General features: G+C 38.7%; 1 protein-coding gene across 4 annotated transcripts in view; it reads left to right on the top strand.

Moving 5' to 3' along the window:
- Positions 1 to 4389: 4389 nt before the first annotated feature.
- Positions 4390 to 21045, top strand: part of UBE3C (ubiquitin protein ligase E3C) — an 81412-nt gene continuing 64756 nt past the window's right edge. For 2 of the 4 annotated variants that reach the window (XM_075144138.1, XM_075144140.1), the window contains exons 1-5: positions 4390 to 4584; positions 14733 to 14786; positions 17585 to 17659; positions 18330 to 18476; positions 19240 to 19355. In XM_075144138.1, the coding sequence (XP_075000239.1) occupies positions 4519 to 4584; positions 14733 to 14786; positions 17585 to 17659; positions 18330 to 18476; positions 19240 to 19355 (458 nt within the window). In that variant the 5' untranslated portion in view covers positions 4390 to 4518. Of the gene's footprint in view, positions 4585 to 14732; positions 14799 to 17584; positions 17660 to 18329; positions 18477 to 19239; positions 19356 to 21045 lie in introns of those variants that run through there. The other 2 variants (XM_075144139.1, XM_075144141.1) reach the window with 2 other exon arrangements.

Below are 21045 nucleotides of genomic sequence, written 5' to 3'. Positions count from 1 at the left end.
AAAGTAATGGTAAGATGGTCACAATTTGGCCATTGTACCCTACAGTACTGAGCAATTGCCAAATATACTCTTGATTGCTTACCATACGCCCAGAGTGGGGCCAGAAGGACAATGCATCGGAAGTTAAATTGTTTGGGGATTAGTTTGACAATAGAAAAGATTGAAGAAGTAAAATGGTGCTCATTCAAAGGGTAAAAATAGCATGTATAATATTTATTTTCTTTTTAAATGCTATTGAATTTTTTAATATGCAGAAAGAGTGTTTATGAAAACTATAAAATCTGTCCCTGATAGGGGCAGAGTGTCTTAGTTTACTTACAGTAAAGTACCAGTAGCTCCATAATTTTAAAAGTTCGTAAGTCACCTCAGTAATGTTATCCTTAGCACCCACCACAACATGAACTCAAGATCTTCATCACTGTTGGGAAGGAATTATTTTCTCTTTTCATTATTGCTCCCCCAAAAATCTTAATTCCTGGTTTTCTTTTGCCCAATCCCAAGGTGTCAACAAGCTACATTTAGAAGATGGCTTTGCTCCGAGTCACTCATAGTGAAAAAGGAAAAAGACGACCAGGGAGCACCGTCTTACAAGAGTCAGATTTGAACCACAAAATTTTTCCTGTCCTTCGGTACCAAGAGGCAGGCCCAGGAAAGAATCTATAGGTAAGTTTCTCTCTAATGCGGATTGAATGATACTTTGCCCATATTTTCAACAAATGTGACTAACTTGCATGCGTTGCTCTTTTCATTTCTATGGCGTGCATTTACAGGAAAAAGAAGTTACCTGCACAGCCTCTGAAAACTGCACGCCATGCCAATGCCAGAACTTAACCTTCTGCTCAGGCATAATCTCCGCTGATGGCTCCCTCTCTGTCCCACACTCTCAAGCAAAAAGCAATTTAGACTATCAAACCTACAGGACATCTCAGAGGAGATGTAAAACACGTGAAGACTGGGTCACTGTACATGTATGTTATGTTTCAGATTTTACTTGCACAACAGAAGGATGGAAATATAAACTGGATGCTGGGAGAAAATTCACGACTTTCTGTTGTGAACAGCTAGGCACATTGTTGAACTTCCCGGTTTGCAGTGGTTTACTGAAATTATACTCAGTACTGATGTGTGAAAGGTGCTTAAGAGAAACATATACTTAGAGATATATGTATTTAGAGATAATTTATATGTACATATTGATTCTTTTCTTAGAGCATGGGGATGGACTAGAGGTCAGTCCAACACCTGTATTCCTAGGATTCTTTGTTTTTAATTCCCCAGGACATTCATATTCACAGCCTTCTTTCTTTGTTTATTAACAAAAATACTGAAAAGAAATCAATGGAATGCTTGTCATTGGTGATTCTCACATATACAGACGAAATGGCCCTACATCCCTGATTTCAAATAAAAAGTAGAAAAGATTCATTGCGGGGAGTGAAGAAAATGTTGAGTAATGACATCTTTTTAACAGACCACAGTCTGATGAACAATTGGACTTCTGCAATCCAGCTGTACCTGGAAGCAATGTGTACATATGCCTGCAGAAGGAAAAAGGAACAACCAACAGGCAGAGAACCGTGATGAGAAGAAAGAAAAAAATCTCGTGGAATGTGCAATAAGAAGGAGATGAGAAAGATGGGAAACTGTGTATTCAGCTAACTTCATTGCAGCAGGTGAGGCAGGTGGGTATTAACACAGTATAGATACAAGAGCAATATTCCTAGATCCTTGAGTATACCTTTGTCAGGGCTCTGAATGCACTGACAGGACTTAACTGCCCTGAACAGCTTCAGCTGGGACCCCCACTCACTCACCCCGCTGCTCCTTGGTCCATCTAATCTCAGGCGTACCTGACTCCAGACCTGCCTCCTGGATGGGCCTTGAACGTACGTCGCAGCGCTGTCTTCTGCTCGTGGCTGGACCCTCTGGACTCATCCCCTTGCACTGCATGGGGCTGTCGTAGACCCTGTAACCATTGCTGGGCTCTGCCCACCGTGTTTGGATCCTGTGGGATAACGTCCTGACTGGAGCAGCCCTGCTCTTGCTGCTCCCTGAGAATATTAAACCAGTCCCCCCTCTGACTTTTTGACTAAGTGACACTGAGATTTCTGACTGTTGTATATTTTCTCCACTGTGATATAAATCTATATTTTGTCCTAAAAAATAAATATAAAAATAAAACACATTTATTTCGAGTTTCTTTTATGCTTCCATAAATTCACAGTTTAGTCTGTTATATAAGTTTTCATTTAATAAAATTACACCTAGAGTGGCCTCTAGGGGCACATGCAAATCACTAAGACTGCTCAGACAAACATTATCTGTTGGGCCCATGTTATTTATTTACCAACTACTTCTTCAGAAGGTAACAGCCAGGGTCAGCAGAAGATCTTGTGTCCTTCTGACATTGGAGCTGGAACCTGTCAAATGTGTATTGGTCCAAAACCTACTTCACAGAAACCCTGCTCTCTGCAGTTTCACGTTTCTTTGGCTTCTTATATGAGGAGGGATTGAATCCCTAAGTTGGTTTTGCTACTGATAAAAATTTGGCACAAACTCATGACCTAACAGATCGCTTCTGTGCTAATGAAAATCGATGAATTAACTGCTAGGGACACCTAGACTAGTCCTTTTCTGTATAAGACTTACAAAGTTTATCAAGGCTTAAGTCCACTTGAAAAGAATGCTGTCATGCTTGGAAAAAAACTTGTTACCACTCCCATAGAGAGTGTTGTGATATTACATCAGCAATGCAACACGGTGAAACTATGAATGAACATTTGACATGGTATTTCACAATGCCCTAAACCTCAACTGCATTTGTAAACAGCATTTATAGGCGGCCAAGCTTGCTTATACTGAAACTATGTTATCTCGGGTAATGTGGGGCTAATGTTCATTCTTGCCAAGCACTTGTTCCCTTACGAAAAGTCTGAAAAGTCTGAAATTTTAAAATTTAGACTCTTCTGAATCATCTAAATCCAAAGAAATCTCAACAAATATTTCATTTGTCAGTTAGCTCAGTGATAGTTATATGGCATTGTGGTCTCGGTATAAACAGCTGCGACGCGCATGCATCGTCTCCTGACGTGGATCCTTGCCATTTGTTTGTTGTGATACACCGATGTGAGAATTCACGAGTTAGGGCTCAATCAAATTTCCACTGAAGGAAATGAAAGCTGGATTTGGCCACGTATATTTATTTAGCACCTCGTAGCTGCAGACTGAATAACTGCTTTTCGTTATTGCTGTTGTCTGTATCACCTCGGTATCTGGAAGGATGCAACCACAGCACTGAAAAATGGAGAACAGGCAAAGAAATATAAAATAAAGGAGCCTCAGGTATAGTTTCACCATTCAGGTCTGTTGCTTTTATATTACAGCCCTTTTATCTTCCCATTCTTCATTGAGGCCCCGGTCCTGTGCAGACCCCACTTGCACCAGGAACTTTCTCAAGTGGATTTTCACATCTGTGTCAGCTCAAGAGCCTGTACTCGCGTGCTCAGTGTCTGGTCTTCAGACTGGTCATGAAGTCTTTGCAATGGGGTAATGTCTATCATATGCTTATCCTACAAGAGAGACATTTTTTATATATATATATAAAATGCATGTTACTACAGCCCACGGACGCAGAGGAAGGCAGCCCCGCGCAGAGGCCAAGCGGGACCCTCAGCTTCCCCCCTGTCTTCCGTGCTGCCCGGCTGGGGCGGAGGTGGTACAACGGTTGCAAGCCCAGCTCCAAACGCTCCCGTGCACCTACGGGAAGCTCACATTTAAAATGGGAAAGAAGTTTTCGTTAAAACAACCGTCGTTGGACAAACCGGGCACCGGGCAGGGCTGAGAGACAGCCGGCTCCAACGGGCGCGGGTACAACCCGGCCGTTAGGCCCGGAAAGTGCGGAGGCAGGCCCGGGCGGGGGTGAGGGCTCGGCGGGGCTGGCGAGGCCGCGGGGCCTGGCGGAGAGGGCGGCCGCCTGCGCTGGGGCCGCCGCGGCCCGAGGCGCGGCCTCGCGGGGGCTGAGGGGCGGCGCGCGCGGGAGGCGCGGCCCCGGCGGCTGCGGGCGGTGCGCGCGCCGCCGCGCCCGGTCGTCGGGAGCGCGCCGGAGAGGCTGCGGGCGGCGGCCATCTTCTCTCCACAGCCGGCTGCTCCCCCAGTGCAAGTGAAGCAGCCCCGCCAGCCCCCTCCTCCGCTCCCTCCCTCCTCCTCCTCCTCCTCCCTCCCACTACACTCAGCCGTCGCCGCCGGTCAGAAAGGGGGCGACCGGGGAAGCGAAGGCCGCGGGGCGGGGTAGGCGGGGGGGGAAGAAAGCCGGGCCGCCGTGAGGGGAGCAGCCCCGCGGGGGCGGCGCGGGGCTCGCCGGCAGCGGGCCGGCGGGCGGGCCGCGGGGTGCCAGCCAGGGGGGTTTGCGCCTCCCCGGGGCCGGCGGCGGCCCCTCCGCTGGCCCCGGCCGGCCGGCGCCCCCTTTGCGGGGTCAGCTCGGGGCGCCGGACCCCGCTCTAGATGGGATAAGCTGTAAACATGTTTAGCTTTGAAGGGGATTTCAAAACAAGGCCCAAGGTGTCTCTCGGAGGAGCGAGTAGGAAGGTAAGAAACGCGCCGTCTTGTCTCCGCGTTTGTGTCTGTGTCGGTTTCCCTCGCCCCCCGCCTGCCTTGCCGTCTTGTATTATCGTTGTTTTTACTGTTGGGCCTTCAAAAATGGGAGCAGCTATGACTAAGGTTTAATAGAGGGGAAAAAATCCTCCCCTCCTGATGATGTGTTTATCTCTGATCTCCTTGGCTCTATGTTGTTTGGGTGTTTTTTTTTTTTTTTTTAAACCAGGCCACACACACCCTCCCAGGCTGGTAGTCTAGTGAGAATTGTGGGAAGCGAGGAAATGTCTCTTAGCTCGTCCCCCCTGCGAGCGATCCCGTTTGTTGTGGCTGGTGGCACCTCCCGAGCTGTTCTCCTCTAGGGCTCCCGGGGTGAAGGAGGGAAGGACTCGGAGACCTCTTGTCATTTCTGTCCGAAGGGAAAGCCTTGCGTGGGCCCCCCTCGCTGGAGGCATGGGGGGAACAGCCTTACACGCGATGGATGGAAATTGCGGGGGGAGGCTTCGTCCACGTGAGCGAGGGTTGCCGGGTCACAGGTTTAGCTTTTCTCTGTCAAGTTTACGTTCAGTCAGTTGGTCGTGTGCAGGGTCAGTAGCAGTTAATTGTCTGCTGTACCAGACTATCGAATCTCCTCCTTTTTATTGATGGAAAAGAAGCGAAACGGTTTATTTCGATCTTGCTGATTGGACAGGGTAGTCAAATGTTTAGTGAAGCACTGAAGGGCATAGAACTACCGAAGAACAAGAGAAAGGACAAAGTGTTTTTAGAAGTGGCCTGATTTGTAAGGGTCACTTTAATTCACTGCTAAAGTACTGATTTCTCATGTTATCATTGGACGTGATTGTGTGGGAAGCTATTGAATGTTTTCATTAGTATTTTTGAATCTTAATGAGGGCAAAAATAAATCTTAAGTTTTGTTATTATGCACTGTAAGCAAGTTTGGTTCTCTGAAACTTTCAAGGCTTGGCAGTACAGTTAGGAAACTGAGCTAAAATACTGCACTATGTGATATTAAAATCACAGTGCATTTTGGTGTATTCCCTTAAATAATTTATTAAAGAGAATGTGTAACAGAACTGCATTTAAATTGTGCAACTTTTCATCTGAATCATCTTCTGTTTATCTTTAGACATTTCTGTTCAATAGACTACATACAATGATTACATTACACGTGTCAAAAATACAATAAATATTCCCCAGTTGAAGTAGGAGTTGACAGAACATGCCCTGGTCCTAAGCTGTGCACTTTAGCTACTTTGCAACTTTTGGCACTGATTTGCTAATAGTGTTACTTGCAGAACATGTTTCCTTCTACAGAAGTAAACAACTGTCATAATATCTTCTTTTATACATACTGATTTCTTAACGAAAATTCAGCAGAATTCTATCTCTTTTAATTATATATGACAAATTTATTAATGTTATACAGGTATAAATTTCCATGGGCAAATATTAAAAGGTAAAGGAAGTGGAAACTGAAATTGATGCATAACTTTCACTCTGTCCAAGATTGTATTTCATGATCAGATTGATACTGACTGGTCCACAGACTTCATGATTTTACATTGCTACACTGAAGTGCTTGTGCTGCATCAATGCAAATCAGTTAGTTGCAGCTTTGGGCATCGTGGTTATATGGACGTCGTAGAGTGCCCTTGAAATAGCTGCTTATTTTCAGAAACTATGTGCAGTACTAACGAAATAATTTATTTAAACAGGACTAAGAATTACTTTTAAAAATGCAGTTTACCTGAACTTTTATGTAAACATACTGCAGCAGAGATTGGTGTGGCAAGTATTTACATGGGTTCCGTGAGCTTCTCATTATCTCACGTCGCAGGCTCCTTGTGATCATGTTTCTCATACCTATAGGCTTCAGTTTTACAGAAGGCTGCATTGTAAAATGTTTCCTTTCAGCTTTTTGTGCACATGGGAAAGAAAAAAAAATTGTTCTTTGGGAAACCCCCTTCCCCTCCCAAATGTGTATAATTTTAGAAAGAGAGAGATTATAGTTCCAACCCTGCATCTCTGCAATACTCTGTTAGTGAGCTGGATGCTTAGTACTGCCTATTTTTATTCCTTTGGTGGAGTAAAGCACAACTCAGAAATACTGGTAGAATCTCTATGCAGGCTGCTTAATGCTAAGAATAACCCTTTACCCAATTTGGGGAAGTTTCCCAAATGTTGTTGCACCTGTATAACTACGTTAGCAAAACCCTCCCAGTATGAAAGCAGGGACTCCAGTTTGAGGAGATAGTGCTGACGATGCGAGCAGAGTCTTCCTGATGTGGATACAACTACACCAAAATAAACCATCAGCAAACCTGACTATTAAAAGAGTTGTTTTACTGATGCAACTGCAGCTGCAAATGGTAACCGTGTTGGTCATGGGTCACGTCTGTTGATACCCTGTCTGACGTTGCTGTGTACGTCTGTAGCGTTTCCTTAGGCCTCACGAGGGGTCTGGCCAATGTAGGCACATAGTTGGGGACTTGTGGCATTATGGCAGTTAGAAAGGTACTGAAGGTAGTGTGCTTTCTCACCACTAACTTTTATGGCATTTTTGAATTATAAAAGCAGAGAGCTTCAGATTTGTTTTTACACTGTTTGCATCTTATGTGCATGTGCATTATTATGGTCTGAATTGCGGATGCTGTAGAGAGGCACTTCAGTCCAACCAAACCTTTTGGCAAAAAAGTAGTCCTTAAGTATCACTTATTTTTGTTAAAATCCTGGGTTGCAAAATTAATGTTCTCGAAATGACTATCCCTGTGACTGATCCTTTCACAATATTATTGTAACTTTTTAATATTGCATTGTACATAAGTGTAAAAATATAGGTGGTATTGTCAGTGTTTGGACTTTTCCTTCCATATCTAATTTCAAAAATCTGCTGATTCATTTGGACTATTTGCATTAGTTGCATATGTGTTTGAGGGTGTAGATACTGTGTTTTATTTGCAGCGTGGTAAGTTAATTTTTGTGTTTCTTTTTTTTTTTAAATTTTTTGGGGTTGCTTATTGTCTCTTCAAAAGATATTTTCAGATTTAGTTTTAATTGTAACTGGCAAAGCATATTTTTTTACTTCTGAAGTAAAATAGCCTCCAAAAATGAATACTGTTACTAGAGTTCAATACAGGAAGGTCTTGAGTTACTCATGGAGTTTTTGTACAGGACAGTAATTGTTGCCTAAAAGGCTGTGGCTGCAGAATTTCTGTGGTGTGTCAGGCAGGAAAAAGAGGTGCGTGTGAAGAGTTGGTTTGGGGTGCAGTTCAAATTGAACTCACCCAACCTAACTGTGCCGTGGACTGTAACAGATGGTCCTTCACCTGGGTGGTTCCCACCCCATCTGTTGTGTCCCGTATAGTGAACACATTTCTTCAAGGTGGAGTGTCACCATGCCTTTTGGTGGCAGCTGGCACGTTTCATTAATTTTATCATGAAGTTGGACTCTTGGTGGCATAGTGCAGAATCTGTTTAACCACGTGAGCTTGATTTGGTACAGTCAGGCCTAGTGTTCCTTTATTAATTTTATCAGCGTTAAGAAAAATATGAGGTACTCGTCCTTTAGTACATCTGTGCAGGGGGATCCCCATGCCTGTGCTGAGATGTACAAGGCGCTCTGTAGCTCCACATTATTCGCTGAGGTTGTGAAATGTTTTAATGACATCTTGTAAGCCTTTAACAGGAAAAATGGTTAAAAGAATATTATTAAGTCAAATTTACAGTATCACTTGAGGTATCTAAAACATGCTTTTCTAAATCCCAAGAGTGTTTAAAATAGAGTATTTTTAAATTATAATACAGTATGAGATGGTTTTAAAAAACCATCTTCCTTTTCAGGAATTTGCAATACAGATGAGTTAGCACTGTCATGAAAGTGAAAGTGAAACCAACTTCACTGAGTTTCTTCTTGGTTTTGTTTTTGTGGAAGACATGGAAAATTACTAATGAACAAACAGCGATGACTCTGTATTTTAAAAAGTCTCTTTAATTTCTTTTAGTATGGACATTTTTAATAATCAAAGATCGTCAATTCACAAAGTTTGTTTATATTTTATTTTAGTAGTTACTGATACACTTTCTTAAATTAATAGCATAACATTAAGCATTAGATTCCTGTATATTTTGCCCCCTGCTCTCAGCTGAAGTGTAGAGGTAGAAGTCCAGAAGCACCTTGTTTGCTCTTTGTTGTCTGTATTCTACGCATGAAGTAAATTCTCATGGAATAAAAATTAATGATTTAAAACAGTAGGCTGTAAGATTGCCAGTGTATGGAGAGATCTGCACAGGCTGGGATTGCTTATGGTTATAGATCTCTGTAGGATTTAAGCAATGATGGGACAGATTTAAAACATGGTTTTGTTTCTCTCTTACTGATTGATTGAGGAAAGTTGTTATTCATTTCAGGAGGGAAGAATTACTGTTTCGTGATATCTTATTTGAACCTACACCAGGTCACAATGGAAATGAAATGATGTTAGGGATTTATAGTACAGGTTTTCTAGATTACAATTACAAATTTACAATTGATTTTTTAATGGTGGGAAAGAATTGCACTGCTTTGCTCCATAAGACCTTTGTCCCATAAGGCACATGGCATAGATCCTTATGCAAGTATATACCTCATTCTGAGTCAGAACTGTGTTTTGTCCAGACCATTGAAATGTCAAAGCCTAAGTCTTCAAATACTGTTTCAATTTCAGATTTGGTGTGGAAATATGAGACCATTATGTTGTAAAATAATGACTGTCAGTAGGAAACCATAGAATTCATGCATACTAGATTCTTGTGGATTTTTTCCCTCTTGGTGACATTTAAAATTCTCCTCATTTGAAAGGAAGCTACGAATGATGAAGTTGTAGTTAGCTGATAGCAGTGATTACACTGTTATTTTCAGTTATGTGCTATTTTCTCAAATTCAAAACAAAAATTTCTGCTTTTATAGATACATTTTTTTCCTGCCTGTTTCTGAGAAAATGTGAAGTCACTCAACTACAATGATGTGTATAATACACATCTTAAAAATCATAATAGAGACAAACTGAGAGTAAATTTGAAAGCAACTTGTTTGCATTTCATTTGGCCTCTAGCGCCTCCAGTCAAGTCCTGATTCCGCTATGCGTGGCTTTGTAGCTACCATGATAAATGTGGTTCCAGATACTCCCTACATCCTACAGTAAAATTTGAGCTAAAATGCTGAGATGTTTTCTAGCAAGCAGTGTGACATTGATTTCAGTGAGGCCAGGCTTTCCCTGGCCAAATGCCTCTTCCTGGGCATATTTTAAGTACTTTAAAATACCTTCTGCAAGATGGTCTTCTCTACATATAAACTTAATCATGATGTAAATAATCAGAGATATGAAGAGTCACAAACTCTGCACAAAAAGCAGAATTTTACTCAGGCTGGCTGAGCTGCGTGTCCAGTGGAATTTAAGTTGTTGAGGTTCAGTTCAAGACATTGTGAGTCTTTTAAAATGCTAATTTCTTTTAATATTCAGAAAAAACAATTGAAGTGGAGTTTATCTTGTCTAGTGTTGGGAACTAGAAATGTTGAGAACCACTTTGGAGGGAGATGTCTCCCAGTGTCCACCTTTGTTCTCTACAAGTATATGCTACAAAATCTTCATTTATTTGTTAGACTTATTAAATACTTGTGTTGAAAGAAATTTTATTTGGGAGTTGTTACTGATTTTTACGTGGTTCAAGCTAAATTCAGCTGAAAAGTTATGTTCCTCATTTTAAGGAAAGAAAAAAGGTGCAAGTTCCTGAGTTTTGTAGGTGAAAACCATACAAGATTTTATAATTGTCCCCAAAAGTTAAAAGATCAAGTGCTTATTTCTTTTTCCATGAAAATTTCCTAAAAGTCATGCCTTGTACTTTGCATTATCTATTGTAATGTTAAATAGAATAGCATTCTCAACTAAAGAAAGAAAATAAACCCCTGTGGTTTACAAATAAATCTCAAACATTTATTAATAATATTTAATTTTTTGCATTAATGAAGTTTGTTTTTTTTTTTTTAAATGTGCTCAGTGTTTAGACAGTACCTGAAAATAACTACTCAGTTTCACCTTTGCATCTAGCATATGTAGGTTTTAAATTTACTTGCATGGAGCTAAGATAGCTTGATTAACATGCCTATCCAGGAGTGTTCCATTTCAGATTTTAAGAGAGTCAACAAATGCTAGAAGTATTTGAAAAAATTTAATTATGTATACATTTTTTTTCTGAACCTGAATTTTGAGCCAAGAGGGCTGAAAGTTTGTTATCACGCTCAATGCAAAGTGTTAAAATGCAGGACAAAAAGAATCGTAATTCATGTATTTGTTTATGTTATTCAGAGTTGTGTAAACGTACTTTTGCAACAAAATAGTGTATTTCAGCAAAATGAGGACAAGAAAGCAGTTTTAATTCAAATTTTTTTTCATTGTATATTTAATTGGAGTTTTTGAAGCACTGAAACGGACATTGTAACACTGTAGGATGCGGCTGCTCTCATCAACTGGTCTGTTACAGCAGTGGTGCGACTTTGAACTTTGCTGTGATGAATAATATGGTACATAGCAGTTTTATCCTGATGTATAAATTAAAATTTCAAGTATTACTTAACACTTCTTTGATGGTAGTCACAAGCTTTCCTTTCTGTATACTGTCCTCCACCTGCTTCCTTGTTTTCACCTCTTTCTCCCTTCTGTCTTACTCTTTGAGTCATCATCCATAATGTCACATTGTTTTGCTGTCACATACTGTTTCTTTGCTTTCTTGTCTCTTTGTGTCATGCCTCACATATTTGGTGAAGAAAACTTCTCAAATCGGGCTTTTCATGGTCCTGCAGCTTGTGTGCTAGAGCCTGAGGTTGGTTGTCTTTACCAGTCTCTTCTGTTGGAGGAAGGAGCAGACAGGAAAGGGACTACTAGTGATACACTAAATGTTGCACAAAACACACAGGCAGTGTATTCCCTGTTCTGCACTTTGGAGGTCAAGCTCCTGAAGAAAAAAGACTGCATCATAAAAAGTGTCAGGAATTTGATTCAGTAAATGGCTTTTCGTTCTTTTTGAGTTAGGGTTGAAGGAATCGAGACAAGCTGATGCTTCATTCCCCCTAAAATGTCTGACTACCTACCTTGATGGGTAGACTTGATACCTGATGTCTGCCTGTCTGGCAGGTGAAGAAAGAAGATAGCATGACCATCACAGAAGCGAGGCAAGTAAGATGGGGAGTAGGAATGAGCTAGGTGTGATCTTTGGAAGTTACCGTCAGACGATCTCGTACTGTGAGTAGCTCTGGCTGTAGGTAGGCAGGAAGAGGTAGTTGGGCAGTGGCTGTAGCTGTCAGCAGTCATGTGACCGTGTCGATGGGAGTTGTCAAATGGGCATCACTTACCGTAACACTGTTGTTATTCACAACCAGCCACAGAGCAAAGAGCTACTGAGTTTAGCTCTTTTTCACTGTTCTGATTATTAAGAGGCAAGGCAGGGAGGATTTCAGAGGTAACTGTGCAGTTAGCTGTCTTTGAGAAATAATTTTGTTAGAATGCCCTTTGTAGGCAAAGAAGATTATTTCACAGTTATTTTCATCTCTTTCCTGTGGCAAGTTTATTTTCTATTGCATATTTACTGCTACTTTTTAATTTCTGAAGAGATAGTGTATTCTAGTTGGGTTGAGTAACTCTGAGGGAGATATATTTTTCTTGCATTTAATTTAAATATATTCTTTAGTCATAGTTATGATCCCATTCCTTGATGTTTCTGATCTATGTGTGTCTTGTGAACAAGAACCAACAGTATTATTTGACCTGTAATAATTTTTTAAAGGTGGGATGTATTTACCTGAATATTTTATTCTTTGTCTTAAGGCAGTTCCTCCATTGTATTTAATTTATACTTTAACAAGTTGGTGTTTTTCTTTACAAATACTCAAAGCAAGTATGTGCTGTTTACTAAAAACTTAAAGTTCTATTATTTTTTTAAAAGTGGATTGGTTTAAAAAGTGCTTGCTTCAAAGAGACCTGATTCCTGATCAATGTAAAGCTGGCGGTACACTAAGCAAGGATACACTGCCCTCTTATATCTCCCCCTCTTCTCCAAATACTTAAAATTATTTGTTTCTGATAAGCCCTTTGGCCGCTTATTTTGGTTTATCTACTAATCTCTTGCCTTTATTGTGTTTGTATTTTTTTTTTTGTACCATTCTCTTCTCTGCTCACATGTAGCAATTTGTCTTCCCTTTTCTGTATGTTCTTTTGCTTTTTCTTTCAATCCGCTCTGAAGTGTAAGGAGAAATTCAGCAACATTGCTTCTAAGCAGAGATGCTCTCTTCATGGTGATGCCTGCAGAATGAAACTGTCCAAGCGTGTTGGAGAGATGTCACTCTGATCACTTCTAAATAGGAACATTTTACTCACTTATTTAATGCATTGGTTATCAGCTGTTGAAAAAGAAGTAATCTGTTAAAAACGGTCCTGAAACTTTAAGCCCTCTGTTGGTTATTTCTTAATTTAGTACATTATTTTGTCTTTGTTGTGTATGTGAGGTCAGAATCTCTTGCCTCGTGTTACCAAGCAGACCTGGAGCCTTTCCTATTCCTTGAGAGGAGATACATCGTCTTATGTATGGATTTTGTTATGATTTGTTTATACAGTGTTTAACACATGGGGAAAAACCTGTCTTTAGAGGGCAATAGCTGTAGTTAGTGGTGTCTTTGGCCATAAATACTGTCTTTAGAGGAAAAGATGGTTGACTTTGTGGGATTTTTTTTCTTTATGCTTGCTCCAGTAAATGATCTGAAATACAAACCCAATTTTAAATTCCTTTTTTGCATCTATGTTTTTCATTTTTCATTCTCTCTTGGTGGTCTTTGCTAAAGTATTTTCTGTTGTAAGGAAACTAGGAGAGTCATGACCTTCCTTCTTCTGTATCATCAAAAAAGAAATGCAGAAGAGTTTTGCCCTCAGATTTTGTATCTGCAAATAGACATTGAAAATACTCCAGCACAGTTGTTTTAGATGTGGTTAAATATTTTATAAATATTTGTTTGCCAACTTCAGATTTATTTTTATGTATTCAGATATAATACATTTTCAGCTTGAGAGTGTTTTATTTCTTAACTTCTCTAGGCTAATAAGAGCATAGGGAGAAAAAGGAAGTAGTTATATGTGTCATAGAAGGAAAAAAAGAAAATAGTTTCCTTAAATCTATTGTATGTTTTAGACTAGATTTGGGAAGATGCCAGGGTACTTTCAACTCTTATTGTCTGCAGTGGGAGCTGAATACTCTGTGTCAAAAAGGAATTATTGTGTATGTTTTCTTGGAAACCACACAGAACCATCCAGGAAGAGATTCTTGCAAATAAAGCTTTGTTTGTATTTTGTAATCTATGTATACTGATTTAAGATTGTGGATTAAAAGCTAATGCAGAGGTTTTCTATTGTAATGGTATTGTCCTTCAGAGGCCTCACGAATACTTTAGAGTTCGTTCTTTTTCTCTGTTGGAGAGATCACTGTCCTGAAAGTTTCAGTTTGTAGCCTTAATTTGGGTGAAGAGTTCAAAATTTTAAAAGAAAATATTCCTTCCATTTATATATAAGTCTGTTTTGACATCTTTTCTGAACAAGTTTTGAGGAAAAGAATAAGTAAATATAAGAGCTTAATGCTTTTTTGCAAGTTAGACAAAAGCCTGGGGCTTTGGAGCAGTATGTGATTGCTTTGACCGTGCCACAACTTGCTGTACGCACCTGGCCCAGTGACTTACATATGCTCCAAGCAAGGAAAACACTTGACAGATATTTGGTAGGATTGGGACCCTATTATGTTTCAGCTCCCCCATTTGTAAATGGCTGATGTTTGCCTAGATTTTTGGGATGCTGAGAACACGAACCTGGACAGGGACCAGTACAGTTTGCTGCTGTTTGCCTGTCCCTTTTCTTTTTACAGAGCTTCCCTCCATCACTGTGCTTTTGAGAGGGCTGTGTTACAGGTATTTGTAAGAGTGGAAAATGATTAACGCTTACTTTTCTCCAGTGTTTTACGTGTTACATATTATGAACAATCCCCAAAGTGAAGTCTAGATTACATATCACGAATACATTTGAATCGTGTTTGAGTGAAAATGCAATTGTATCTTTATTTGTGCTTTATAGGAAGAAAAGGCTTCTCTCCTGCATCGTACTCAGGAAGAAAGGAGAAAACGAGAGGTAAAGTAGACTGTAAGCGTTTTCATGCACACTGGATTTTTCTTTGATGTAGTAACATTTACAGTCCAAAGTACTTTATTCTGTTGCAGTCGTACTTAGTTCAGGAATGTTTTGTTTCAGTTTGCAAGTTCTACGTAGTCTTCCAGTATACTAGAATTGACAAACTGTTCGACTGCTTTTAAGGTGCTTCCCAGAAGTGATTTTCATCTCAAAAGAAGGTAGTTAGGCATGCACTGGGTGCAAAGGGAATTTTTCCTTTTATTTTGGTGCTCATTTGATCTAGTCTTTGTTGACAAAAGATAGGTATTTGGATAGTAAATGGCATTTTTTGCCTTGTCCATAATCTATTACTGTGGGTTGGTCTCGGCAAACGGTCTTCTGCTCCTGGATCTGCTATGGTTTCTTGCATGACCTTCAGCAATTCACTTCCCCAGTGTGTGCCTCAGTTCTGTGGACATAGAATCAGAACAATGATACTTAAATGCATCTTAGAGTGCTTTGAAATCACCTGATAATTGAGGAGCAATGAGAAGCAGTTGTGAGGCTAATGTGTGAGGCTTTAGGAAATCTTAACACTGGTTTGAGATGGAAGCTTACTGCCATGGATAATTCAGTCTGGAATAATGCAAAGGAGGAATAGGCACTGAAAGGAAAAATACCAGTTTTAAAACATTAATATATGTGGCAATACGAAAACAAAATTTAGTAACATGGAATTAAAGTGAATATGTTCATGTTGTCAATTTTTCCCCTCTGATATGAGTAGAAACAATTTTGGTCTTGAAAATGATTTTAAAAGTGTAACTGTAGTTTTCATGCTAATCAAGAAAACGGAGCTGTTTGCCCCTTAAAGATGTGTTTGACCCTTGCTAGGTTAAATACAGGTTCTGCAGTGGCTGTGTTTCTGAGGACAGTTACTGCTTTTTTTTCTTTCCAACTTGGATGTATAATTATGGACCAAGTTTAAGTATGAAGTTACTAGGATTTTGCCAGTTAGTTCAGAACGTTGTGTTATGATTCAAATTTATGACCAGTGAGTCCTTACCAACACGTGCAAAAAGACTTTTTTGTGCTTCATAAACTTTTTGCCATATATTGAAATAACCCATTCAGTTGCTTAATTCTGTCTGCTGCAAAGCTGATGCAGAGTCATATACTCATACATCTGTATATGTACACACATACACACAACGATTTTCTGTAGCATATATCAGATCCTCACAAAATAAATGACTGGTCTGAGAATAAAATCAGTTATGGCTTTTAAAAAAATGCCTGTAGCAGAATCTTAGCAGTGACCTCAGACTTAAAACCTTTGCAATTACAGGTCGCTAATTGACAATTATGTATTCTAGGATAAAACCTTTATGTAGAGAAAAGGAGAACATATCTACTTTTTAGTCGAGCATTACATTATGATTATGAAGAGACAGTGCCTCTCTGTTATTGAAACTCTCTCCTGCTTGCCCTCATACTTTGCGCTTTTACTGTTAGATAATTTGGAGAGAAAAATATCCTTTGGCCTATCAAGATTTTGATTTTGTCCACGCTCTAGAGGTAATTAGAGTCTTTCAAGTATATGCTTATTCGAAGAAATTGCTTTAGGAACCAGTGTTTCTAAGCAAAATAAAATAGGCATTGGATAGCAATTCATCTGGTGTTTCTCTGGTCACAGTAAATTAGAAATCAAGTTTTTGTGAGTTTATAAATTTCATTAAAATACATTTGGGAATCTTCACAAACTTTTAAAACATTTTGGTGTTTTGTTTTGCTTGGCCCTCAGAATTATGGGCTCATTATAGTTCAAGGATTGATTAGGTTAAAATTTCTCTTCTCAAAGCAGGCTTCTCTGATTTTTGCTCTTGATATTCCTACTTTCCCTTCCTCAACCACTGCTTTGTAGCTCTAGGTTCTGAGCAACTTTATTTACTGAGCAATTTTATTTACTTCTTTCTTTCATTCCCCAAGAAACTGTATGGATGTTATTAGAAATGTAATTACAGTAGCCACTTCCCTTAGATATTTATTGTGATGGGATATGCTGGGGGTGTTGTCAGGGGACTCACTGAGTGCTCTTTCCATTGTACCTGAAGCAAGCTGGCTTTCAGTTCCTCAGAAGAGCCATTGTAAAGGGATGATTTTAACTACTCTTTCTAGCTACTGAGGAAGACATCATAAAATGACTCACTTTATATGTCTGGTTTGAAGGAGAGGGCAAGAATTTTTATTAATTTCCATATTGTGCTCCTGGGCTTAAAACATAAAGCCTCATTTTCCTTTTGACAGCAGTATTGTCTCCAAATAACTGATTTTTTTTTTTTGTGGTTTGTTTTTTTTCCCCACATCTAAACTGCACCAGCCTCGTAATACTGGTATATTACTTGAATGGAAACAAGTAAGCAGGTCTTCAGTGTTAGCTGATCTATGCAGAAAGAGGAACAGCGTCATTGAATTTGATGAATTCTTCAACATTTTAGTATTAAGTACATTAAGTATTAAGACTTTGTCTAATAAAGTACTAATGTGTTTATTTTGACTTCTGTAGTCTTACATACTTATTGAGTATTAAAAATTCTTTTGCGATATCTTAATGGTAAATTTACACTTAAAAACATAAAAAGCTTTCTCCCTGATTTATGAGTATTGGATGCAAATGTTGAAACACTTTATTTTGCTAATGATTCATGCTTAATTTTCACTAAAAAACTCCTTTTGAATACAAATCTATTTGATCAAATTGTAGGAATTAGAGTCAGTTCCACAACGTTGATTTTGATTTTTCTTGCTTTGTTTTACAGGAAGAAAGGCGGAGGCTGAAAAATGCAATAATAATCCAGTCATTTGTGAGAGGGTACAGAGACAGAAAACATCAAGTAAGTATTTATTTAGAAAGATGTGAAACAGTTTTTCTAGTAATAAAGAATTTCATTGAAAAATCTTCACCTTTTTGATTATTGTGTGTGCCCAAAAAGTGCAAGTTCTTTTTCCCCCCTGATGTTTTCATTTGAACCTCAATATTTTAGTAGATGGATGTTTATTCTGCAAAGCATGTGTGTGACAGTGGACTTCAGTGGGATTACGCAATATTTTTTTTGAGCTGACAAAGCATATGAAAACAGATATCAGCAGCTTTCACACACCAGTGGAGCTTTTTTCCCCAATATGACTAAGGTGGTAGTTGGAGACAAAAAGACATTCTTTCTAAGCTGCTGTTGGGTAGATTATTGTAAGAAAGAGTTGTATCTGTGTAAATTCACCAATATTTATTGAGTAAACTAGATGAAAATGTTTGATGTGATATTCTTTACTTGAAAAGCAACAAATTTGTTGCAATGTGTACTTTTTGAATTACAGAAAGCAATTATGGCTTTAACTATGATATTGTATATATGTTTGATCTCTTAACAAATGCGTTGTATTCATTTTACTACTTTGCTACCACTTTGGACGAGAAACTGAAATGAGGTTTTTAAAATTTTGCATCGCTGTTTTAACTCATAACCATTATTGATATATTGATGCATGTCTTATTTTTATTTTAAGTACTCTATCCAAAGAAGTGAATTTGATCGCTGTGCTAATTTGGCCCAGTCTGGAGGAGCCTTCTCCACTGCTAATGGAGCTAATTTGACCCTTTTAGTTCGTCAGTTACTCTTTTTCTATAGACAGAATGAGGATTCTAAGCGTTTGGTGAGTACTGTTACATACTTTGATCCGTAGTACTTTTATTTCATGCACTTTCAAAGTACTCTTTCACTCAGAAGATTTTGAAGGGATGCAAAAAAGGCTTTGACTGCTTTAGTAAATTCATTTAAGAATTCTGGCTTTTGCTGGCCTGCACTCTCCCATACTCTGCTGTTTTTTGTTTAGACAGAATAACTTAAGATTAGATTTTATATGTGCACACACACATACAGAATCTGTGAAATGAAGCCTTGGAAAATCCTGTATTATTCACAGTAATTTATCAAAAATAATATACTTCTATTAGAATTGAATTTTTAAAAAATATTTTCCACTTAGCTCTCTGATCATTCCTAAGGTGGTTGGTTGGTTGGTTTTTTTTTTTTCTCACTGGTCAATAATGCTGGCATATCAATTGCAAAATCACTGCAAATTTCCCAAATGTACGAGTAAGTGTGATTCATAACGGGCATTAATAATGGACATTAAAGAATTATGGCTATTTAAAAACAAAAAATTAACAGATAATTTGTTGCAAGAGTAAAGTTATTTGTAAGTGTAATTCAGTCTTAACTTTGAAAGTTTAATACTAGCAGTTGTGTAGTTTGTGGTGTAACAAATTTTTTTCTCAGCTGAACATGATTGTCTTACTTCGTGTTTTGTAAGTCCTCCAAAGGTATCCAAAACAGGATTGCAATATTACTGTCTGTGTTGCAATAAATAATATAACTTGTTGTTATAAATAGTAAACGTGCATATCTTTTCCCAGGTATGGATGTGTCAGAATTTAATTAAACAGAGTTCTCAGTTTGTTAAGCAGTTGGATGGTCCAGACAGACTTACTTGCTTATTCCAAATAAAAAGGCTGTTGGGTCTGTGTTGCAGGTAAATGCTTTTTTCTATGTGCTACTTTCTAAAAAGAGTTCAGAAATTATGTTAGGCACTTGTTTGTTTCTTTTTGCAGCAGGTGAAGTATTAAATGTAAATTTATTTTATGGAGAGGACTGTTTAAGTTAAATATATATGTAGGCCATGGTATAGGATACTTGTTCCTATGGGAGAACAATGGAGTGTTCTTAAGCTTCATCGACTTTCAAGTTCAACATGTGCTTAAGGGGTGCCCTGCCTAGGGGTAGGCTTAAGTATGTTCTTAACTTTTTGCATGTAGCGATATCATTAGCAATATTTGTGGAAACCAGAAGATTTTCTTGGGAACTGATAGTGATTAGAAGGTATTATCTGAGTTAGACTACTGTTCCAAGGATATGCTTTGGATATATTTTGTTTTAAAACTAATACTATTTAAGATGCCTTTCCGCACACTTTATTTTGAATTTAAGGCATGTTAAGCAGTTACATTACTGGCTTCAGCAGTACATTTATTATTTGTAGCAGGAGGATCCTGGGAGGATCACAGGAAGGTAAATCTATCAAGGCGACTTGAAGAGCTGGCAGCTAAAGCCTAGTTTTAGAAAACAATATATTTGCTCTTATCAATAATAGGAACTAGTTATACTCTCCAGAGCTTTAAAATAGTTTTTTTTCCTTTTAATGTTGGGGCTTTTTTAGAAAATTTTCATTCGAGTCACTGAACCTTGTGTTCTTATAATTGTGTATGCTGTATGTATAATAAACAGTGACACCAGATACTAAAGAAGACTTGAGTGGTGGGCTTCAAAGTCCACATACATTGGAACACAGCTGTGACGTCACTGGATTAACTTGTACATTCTCACTACAGTTGAAATTGTGGTTTTGTAAATGCAGCTCTGTTAGTATTCCCATTCTCCCTCCCTTCCTGACTGGGTGACGTGGGAAAACAAAAGGAATGGAAGAGATGTCCTTGCCTATACATATAGAGAGAATGGAGGAAGAAGCTCTTTCTAACTTCACCTTGCCAGCTTGATAATGGGTATCTATACTTGCTTTCTGAGCTACTTTTAATTTTCTGCAAAAGCCCAGAAAGTGAACAGTGGGATAGGTAGCCAAAAAAGTATTTCCCTGTGATAAGTTCAGATTCATGAGAAGCTGTAGCTTTTGATGCTATGGGAAAAAAAAGGTGACTGTGTAATATCGTGGCAAAAAATGGTAGATTGATTGCAGCTACATCTGCAAAAAAGGTTGTTGTTGTCAGAATATTTTTTTTTTCTGTTTAGTAAAATGACTTAGCTATGGTGTCAATATAATTTTTGCTGATAGATCCCATTTTTCTGAATGTCTGGGAAAGAAAGCACATTGTTAGGGCAACTATGCCTATATACATCTCATACTAACAGATCCTTTTAATTCTAAACAGGCTCTTAATCTTCATCATTTCTGTCGTTACTGGTAGTTGTTTCATAAGCAATTTGCTAAAAGGATGGGGATGGTTGTATTTTAATATTTCAGTCTGTAATCAAGGACATACTGTTTTAGTTATACATATGACATGCCCCAGCATTTGTTCCCAGCCCATATTGCTCTGGGGCTTTTATGACTTCATTTTTAATATGGGTAGTAATACATGTTGGAAAAACATGTATTGTTCTTTGCTTCTCTTCCAGTTCGTGCAGTAGATCTCCAAACTGTCAAGTCA

The sequence above is a fragment of the Calonectris borealis genome, chromosome 2, assembly GCF_964195595.1.
Source record: "Calonectris borealis chromosome 2, bCalBor7.hap1.2, whole genome shotgun sequence".
NCBI classification, from domain to species: domain Eukaryota; kingdom Metazoa; phylum Chordata; class Aves; order Procellariiformes; family Procellariidae; genus Calonectris; species Calonectris borealis.
This window is presented reverse-complemented; position numbering and strand designations above follow the sequence as displayed.